This window comes from Sinocyclocheilus rhinocerous, unplaced genomic scaffold (genome assembly GCF_001515625.1).
Source record: "Sinocyclocheilus rhinocerous isolate Xijiao unplaced genomic scaffold, SAMN03320098_v1.1 scaffold428, whole genome shotgun sequence".
Lineage (NCBI taxonomy): Eukaryota > Metazoa > Chordata > Actinopteri > Cypriniformes > Cyprinidae > Sinocyclocheilus > Sinocyclocheilus rhinocerous.
Window position 1 is genome coordinate 185,328 of NW_015664017.1, and position 8,704 is coordinate 194,031.

General features: G+C 36.4%; 1 protein-coding gene across 1 annotated transcript in view; it reads left to right on the forward strand.

Annotated features, from left to right (window-relative positions):
- LOC107729320 (TBC1 domain family member 9B-like) overlaps nucleotides 1-8,704 on the forward strand; it is a 23,103-nt gene that overhangs the window by 6,510 nt on the left and 7,889 nt on the right. Inside the window, exons 5-12 of the mRNA XM_016539782.1 lie at nucleotides 1,691-1,949; nucleotides 2,184-2,391; nucleotides 2,711-2,890; nucleotides 3,460-3,627; nucleotides 4,317-4,467; nucleotides 6,075-6,289; nucleotides 7,831-7,948; nucleotides 8,037-8,239. Of these exons, the coding sequence (XP_016395268.1) occupies nucleotides 1,691-1,949; nucleotides 2,184-2,391; nucleotides 2,711-2,890; nucleotides 3,460-3,627; nucleotides 4,317-4,467; nucleotides 6,075-6,289; nucleotides 7,831-7,948; nucleotides 8,037-8,239 (1,502 nt within the window). The remainder of the gene's footprint in view (nucleotides 1-1,690; nucleotides 1,950-2,183; nucleotides 2,392-2,710; nucleotides 2,891-3,459; nucleotides 3,628-4,316; nucleotides 4,468-6,074; nucleotides 6,290-7,830; nucleotides 7,949-8,036; nucleotides 8,240-8,704) is intronic.

Consider the following 8,704-nt stretch of genomic DNA (forward strand, 5'->3'; position numbering starts at 1 on the left):
ACATGAAAATTGCATGTTATTTTTATTTAGTACTGTCTTGAATAAGCTATTTCACATAACAGATGTTTATATTTACTCCACAAGACCAAAAAATAACTAAATTTATAAAAATGACCCCATTCAAAAGTTTAAATCTTAATACCGTGTGTCATTTCCTGGATGATCCAGGACTGTTTTTATGTTTTGTGATGGTTGTTCATGAGTCCCTTGCTTGTCCTGAACAGTTAAACTGCCCGTTGTTCTTCAGAAAAATCTTCCAGCTCCTGCACATTCTTTGGTTTTCCAGTCCAGAATCTTCTGCATATTTGAACCCTTTCCAACAGTGACTGTATGATTTTGAGATCCATCTTTTCACTCGGAGGACAATTGAGTGAATAATACATAACAATTACAAAAGGTGAAAACATTTACTGATGCTAAAGAAGGAAACACGATGCATTAAGAAGGTGTAAACTTTTTGAATTGGATGATCAGTGTAAATTGTCCTTATTTTGTCTTCTGGGAAACATGTATGTATTTATGTAGCTTCTGAAGTGCAGTACTAAATGAAAAAAATATGATCTTTAATCAAAATAAGAAAAATGTACACATCATCATCCTGTTCAAAAGTTTACACCCCCGTCTCTTAATGCATCATGTTTCTTTCTGGAGCATCAGTAAATGTTTTCACCTTTTGTAATAGTTGTGTTTGAGTCCCTTAATTGTCCTCAGAGTGAAAAGATGGATCTCAAAATCATACAGTGACTGTTGGAAAGCGGTCAAATATGCAAAAGATACTGGAAAAGAATTTGTGGGACCTGAAGGATTTTTCTGAAGAACAGCAGGCAGTTTAACTGTTCAGGACAAACAAGGGACTCATGAACAACTATCACAAAAAAAACCCCCCAAAAAACCTGTGGATCATCCAGGTAACAACACAGTATTAAGAATCAAGCGTATGTAAATCATTTTCTCACGTGATAATTTTTATAAATTCAACTATTATTTTCTCTTGTGGACTATATGTAAACGTCTTTTATGTGAAATATCTTATTCAGGTCAATACTAAATAAAAAAACAACATGCATTTTGTATGATGCCTCTTATTTTGGTAAAATAATTAACATTTTGCAGATACTGCAAAGTGTATGTAAATTTTGACCACAACTGTTATATATATATATATATATCACAAATGTACATGTATATAACAAAAGCTTATATTAAATAGTATTTACAAGCAAAAATAGATACATATTATATAGCATTTTTGAGTTGTGGAGCCCTAGTTGAAATGATTAAAAAGTGATTGTTACTCCTTTCCTCTTACCAGATAATTAAGTATATTCACATGAAATTCACATGAATGGAAATCTTTTTATTATGTGCAAAGAAAAAGATCATGTAGTCATACAAGAGACATTAAAGTAGCACTTTATATATAGATATTGCTCTTTATTGGTCATTATACCAAATTATTCAACCACAATATGTCAAGACTGACCAATCAGAATGAAGTATTTCAGGTAGCTGTTTAGTGACGTCATTTTGGATGCTCTGTGAAAAGGGCTCTGTTTCGTATTGAATTAGGTGTTCTTTAGTTAGTGTGAAATTGTGTTAGTGCATGCTTCTTTTCTTCCACCATGCTTAATGAAATCTGTTCTTCCTCTTCCTTCTTTTTCATCTTTATTTTCATCTCCTGTCCGTGTAGTTTCGCTGGTGGTGCAGTGGACGGACGTCACGCAGTTGGACAAGAACGCCACGCTGGTTTTCCCCGAGAGCATCCGCGTGAGCACACGTGACACCGAGCACTTCTTCTCCATGTTCCTCAACATCAACGAGACCTTCAAACTGATGGAGCAGCTGGCCAACATCGCCATGAGACAGCTGCTGGACAACGAGAGCTTCTCCGCCGATCGCTCGCTCCCCAAACCCTGCAAGACCCTGAAAAACGTCTCTGCACTCAAGAGGTGAGCAGACTGCATGTGATCCTGGTCTGATGAGATGAAGTTTGCATGTTTGACCAGGTCTTGAATTTCATTGTATAAACAGAATGTCCTGTTTGTCAGAATTGTCTGGTTTTATTTTGTGTAATATACCTTTTTAAGGGGTCAGTATAAGTAAATAGATGTTGGTTAATAACTTAAAGTAGTTAAACAGTAGCTACCATCACTACAAGTTGAGTTTCTTTTCACATGTTTCAGGGACTTGGACGCACGTGCAAAGAATGAGCGGTACAGAGCGCTATTCCGACTCACACAGGACGAGCGTTTGGATGGACACACCGACTGTACGCTCTGGACACCGTTCGCTAAGATGCATGTCGTCGGCCAAATGTTTGTTTCTAATAACTACATCTGCTTTGCCAGTCGAGAGGAAGATCTGTGTCAACTTATCATTCCACTGAGAGAGGTACATGCACATACACACGCACACTGTCCCTGAAGCATGTTTTATTAGATTGTGCTGGTTTTAACCCTGTGAGAAGACTTTTTTTATTCAGTTAACTCTTTTGAAGAGATTTTTAACAGAGTTAAGTCAAATACAGTTTTAGAGTTTTTAGTGAAAATAATTTGTAAAAACCTGATATAATTTAGCCATACATTTTTCTCACCATGAAAACAGCCACAGAAGCTGGCATAGCGTTAAACACAAACAAACAAGCAAACACACACACACACAGTCACAACAGCTTGACAGACACTTCCTCTCTCTCATTTTCTCTCTGTAGGTGACTATAGTGGAGAAAGCGGACAGCAGCAGTGTTTTGCCGAGTCCACTGTCGATCAGCACTAAAAACAAGATGACCTTCCTGTTTGCCAACCTCAAAGACCGTGACTTCCTGGTACAGCGCATCTCTGACTTCCTGCAGCGCACGCCTGACAGGCCATGTGGCCTGATCACGCAATCTGTGAGTCAGAATTTATCAGAATAGTATAGTATTTCAATTTTATGTACACTGGTGTTGATCAAACGTTTGGGATCAGTACGATTTTTAAAAAAAATTTTTTGAAAGAAGTCAAAAATACAGTAAAAACAGTAATATTCATGAAATATTATTACTATTTCAAAGAACTGTTTTCTATGTGAATATATTGTAAAATGTGATTTATTTCTATGATGCGAAGCTGAATTTTTAGCATCATTAATCCAGTCTTCAGTGTCACATGATCCTTCAGAAATCATTCTAATATGCTGATTTGCTGCTCAAGAAACATTTCTGATTATTATCAATGATGAAAACAGTTGTGCTTTAAACAGCATTTATCTGAAATAGAAAACTGTCATAACATTATAAAAGTATTTACTGTCACTTTTAATCAATTTAATGCATCCTTGCTGAATAAAAGTATTCATTTAGTTCAAAACCAAAAGTGTTACTGACCTTAAACTTGTTAACTAGTGTATTTACTTTTTCATGCTTACAGACTTTTGCCCCATTGTAGTGTAACTCGTTTCCACATTTGTCATTGCTTTCAGGAGAATCCCAGCCCGAGTACGCCACCCTCTCTGCCCCCATCCCCTCCTGTCCTGGGGCTCGGAGAGATGCCCCAAAACCAACACTACAGCCCCAATCTGCCCACTGCCAAGAAGGGCCTACTGCAAATCTACCAACAGGACGTCCCGGAGGAGCTGGGGCCCAAAGTGGTGAGACACACCCCTCTCACGTCCATCAGCCCCAATGTGAAGTGGTTAAAACAATTATGCATAAAAGGATTTTAAAGTCATTTTATTTGATTATTGTAATTTACACAGCTATGCAGCAATTTAATGTGTTCTTGCTGGATAAAAGTACAATATTTTTTAACAAACAAACAAGAACTTCCTGACACAAACAAGGGTTATTATTGTTAACTAAAAATAAAATAATAAAAAATAAACATTTTTGTTACTTGAAATAAAATAATTTTCAACAGAAATAGAATAAAATATAAAATCAAACTTGTTTTATTTCAGCTAGTTGCCAAGGCAACATTTCTGTTTAGTTAAAGTACTAAAATAACTAAAACTAAATAAACTAAAACTAATAAATAAAAATGAATAAATACTGTATAGACATGTATAAAATCGTATTAAAAGAATAAAAAAGGAAATAAAATTTATCAAAAATTTTAATTAAAAAAAAGAAAAAAAAGTTGCTAAAACTTTAACTAAAATGAAAGTGAAAACAGAAACGATAACAAAACTATAATAACATATCAATGATACTAAATTAACACTGTTCCAAACTTTTGAACGGACAGAAGATGTAATTTAAACTATCACTACTATGTAAGACATTAGTTGCCTGGTGTTTCCTTGGTTTTATGTTGCCCTTGCTCTTTCTCCTCCTCCAGACGAGAGAGAAGATGAAAGAGGAATCATGGAACATCCATTTCTTTGAGTTTGGCCGCGGAGTGTGTATGTACCGCACATCTAAGAGCAGAGAGCTGGTTCTGAACGGGATACCAGAGAGTTTGAGAGGAGAACTGTGGCTGCTGTTCTCAGGTAATGAGTCCTCCAAGCGCCAGGGGCGCTGCTCACCAAGACCACTGACAGTGGGTTTCAGAAGGTTTTCTGTTCTGTCCTCAACTGCAAAGAATCAAAGTGTGCATGTTTGGATTGGAATACTAGTATACTGCAATCAGCAGAGTATATAATGCATACTGCATATAGATTTGTGTTTTAAAAAGTGTATGCAATATACAACAGTCATTTCAAACAATAATGTGCTACACAGTGTTTTATACAATTATAGTATTTATTAATATTTTGAATTTTACCTTATTTCACATGTTTTATTGGCAAGCTTCACTTATTGGTAATTTTACTTATTTGTAAAATGCGTTTGATTTTAGATTTTTCTTTAAGATCACAGTCATACATATAAGCTTTTATTTTTGTGTTTTCATTTTTTTAAATTTTAGTTTACATTTTAGTAATTTTGTTAGGTTATTTTCTTTAAATATTTATGTTTAAAAGTTATTTCAATAAACAATATTTCTATTTAACTCTTTCTATTTTTTTCAGTTTGTTTTAGTAATTTCAACTTAAACTTATTTTATTTCAGTTAGTTGTCAAGGCAATATTTCTTTAAAATATTTTTGTCTACCTTTTTTCTAATTTTATTTTATTTCATTTTTGTTTCAATTAACAAAAATAAAAATAGTTTGTTTTTTTTAGCTACCAGTGACAAGACAAGTACAACATTCCAGTCACGTTTGTTTTGTTTTTTGATTCAAATTGAAATATTGTAATTTTGCATTTTTCATCCATTTTGTCTAGAAAAAGATGTTAAAGGGGTCATATGATGCGATTTCAAGTTTTCCTTTGTTTATTCAGAGTCATTTGTCACATTGTAATTGTATTTATTTATTTGGAAGGGACCATGTAAAAAATTAAGCATAAATGTTTCCATTTGATGCTGTTTACCAGAGTTAGCCAATGGTTAGCCAGAGACTATATTTTCATCTGCAGTCCCTTAGCAGGTCACCATTAATAAAAACTGCTTTGTGTGCACTGTTTATATCCTGCACATTTTAGCAAATGCAGTACATCACTTGCGGGTGCAGTGCATAAAGAACATTTGCATACTGTGCACAATTAACATGAGTATTAGTATGCTTGTCTTCACGTGTGTGTGTGTGTGTACCTGTTTTTCTATTCTGGTGGGGACTTAAACCTGAATACACACAGACTCATGGGGACTCGTGTCATGGTGGGGACCTAAATTGAGGTCCTCACGGGTAAACAAGCTAATAAATCACACAGAATGAAGTTTTTTGAAAATCTAAAAATGCAGAAAGTTTCCTGTGAGGGGTAGGTTTAGGGGTAGGGTTGGTGTAGGGCAATAGAATATACAGTCTGTACAGTAGAAAAAGCATTACGCCTATGGAGAGTCCCCACAAGGATAGCTGACCAGACGTGTGTGTGTGTGTGTGTGTATGTGTGCATGTGGATGTGTTTTGACTTCCGCTGCATGTGTGTGACCATCATGTTTACACATCTGTGTGAGATCTCACACACTGTCAGAGTAAAACAGACCATCAGCTGTTGTCATGGAGCTGCTCTGCTCCTCATTACCATCACATGACTTTTAAACCGTTATTTTTCAGGTGCTCAGAATGAGATGGCTACACACCCGGGTTACTATGGCAGTTTGGTTGAGCAGGCGATGGGTAAATGTACTCTAGCGACGGAGGAGATTGAGAGAGACCTGCACCGCTCCATGCCTGAACATCACGCCTTCCAGAACGAGATGGGCATCGCTGCCCTGAGACGCGTCCTGACCGCCTACGCTTACAGAAACCCCAGCATCGGATACTGCCAGGTACACACACACACACACACCACTCTGATGTTGAGTATACAGTTACAGTCAGCCCAAAAAGTATTTGGAAACTTAACCCACACTTATCTATGAATACCATTGGTTTACTCTTTGCAGCTCTGTGTGGAGGTATGATCATTTGAACCAATGAGATTTTATTGTGGCCCAAACTACCTAGTGTGACCATGAGACCATGTGAACAACAAAATGTCTTGTCACGATTGATTTATGGGTTTGTGTTTTGTGTTATTCTTGGTCTGGACATGTTGTCTTGTTGTCTTTCTAGATTTGAGATCATATTATAAAATCAAAAGAATCACATTGAGAATTGCTTAGGCCTATACGCTTGTCTTGGTGGCAGAAGAAGCCAAGAAAAAAACAACAGCATAAGATTTATATATAATATATATATATAGCGTGTGTGTATATATATATGGAACGATATTCCGGACAATTTTCAAAAGGAATTGCAAATTGTATTTTCAATTGCGTTTTCAATATGTGGACGCATAAATTGTGACATAATCCAAATGCAATTGCAAATCCTGCATTACCGTTTGCATTTTCGCTCGCACGAACGCACAGCATGGGAAATACAGTTGCAAATGGACTTTGCTTTTTCATTTGAAATTTGGCAGTCACTGTGCGTTCGCGAAAGCGAAAATGCAAACGGTAATGCAGGATTTGCAATTGCATTTGGATTGTCACAATTTATGCGTCCACATATGGAAAACGCAATTGAAAATACAATTTGCAATTCCTTTTGAAAATAGTCCGGAATATCATTCCATACACACACACACACACACACACACACAAAAGACAAACAACTTACGTAACTTACGTACACAATAGACAATATAGAGCTTGTAGCTTGTACAAGTACAGCTACAGTTTGGCAAGGCATAGAAGAAGTATAAATAAATGTTAAATATGAATATAAATAGTGAATTGCGTATTGCCCATGGTGTTTATTGCACATTGGTTTTTATTGGAGAATTTGGGGGCATTTAACTGTGCTTGAGGTAGATGGTAAATTAAAAGTAAAATAAAATTGAAAGTAATTTAATTCAGCATTTTTATGCTATCACTGGGATTTAATTTAACAGTCAAATGACTTAAATGTATACCAATGTATATAATAAGTACAAATTTATAGTAATCAATTTACACATGTAATTATAAGTAAAAATTCTTATTGCCCTTATAAATCAGAGCATCCTTTCTGACAGACTCTTTGCAGCACATCAAAAACAGGAACATGGTGATTGTCAGCCATTGCAACGTGCCACATTAGTTTTTTCTTTGTAATGGGAGGAATCTAGTTTTGTGTGAATTATTTACTTATTTTTTTGTCTTGCATATTTATGATGTTGTTTGTTTTGCAATCTGTGCATGTTAAGTACATTATATAAGTACATTATCTCAGACTTGAGTGCTTCCTGGTTTGAGAGCGGCAGGGCTCTGGCACAGTGTCTGTCTGTGGAGAAGTGATACGAGAGCTGCTGTTTAACATTGTTTTGCTTCGTCTCTCTCTCCAGGCGATGAACATCGTTACGTCCGTGTTGTTGTTGTATTGTACTGAAGAGGAGGCGTTCTGGTTGCTTGTGGCGCTGTGTGAACGGATGCTGCCCGACTATTACAACACTAGAGTTGTAGGTCAGTCTTGCAAATATAAACACATGATGAAAGTTGTAACCTGTCAGATGTGACTTTATGCTCAGCAGTATTTTCTGATCTGTGTCAGGAGCGCTGGTGGATCAGGGTGTGTTTGAGGAGCTCACCCGCGAGTGTTTGCCGCTGTTGTACGAGCACATGCAGGATTTGGGCGTCATCTCCACCATCTCTCTGTCCTGGTTTCTCACACTCTTCCTGTCCGTCATGCCTTTCGACAGTGCGGTGCTGCTGGTCGACTGCTTCTTCTACGAGGGCATTAAAGTCATTTTCCAGGTGCTGCATCACATACTGATGACGTTTCTGAGGGTTTTGCATGCATGCAACACTTGGACAATTTTGCCTGCAAAATATTCACAGCATAAGTTTTCATCATGCAAACAGCAAATGTTAATTTTGTGTGATTACGTATGGAAAATTAATGCGTTAAAATGATAAAAGCATTTAGTGCACCCGCCTGGCCCAGACCTGAATTTCTCTGCCAAATTGATGTGTGATTCATTTGATCGATTTGATTAGATCGCCACATTATGTAATTAGATTAAAAATGTAATCACTTGACAGCCCTTATTTATTAGGGCTGGGTATCGATTCAGATGTTCCAGTTCGATTCGATTTCGATTTTCAAGCTCTCAATTCGATTCGATTTCGATTTTCTATTCGATTTCGATTTTCTATTCGATATTCGATTTTTGATTTCAATTCTCGATTCGATTTGATTATATGAATGAATATAGATTT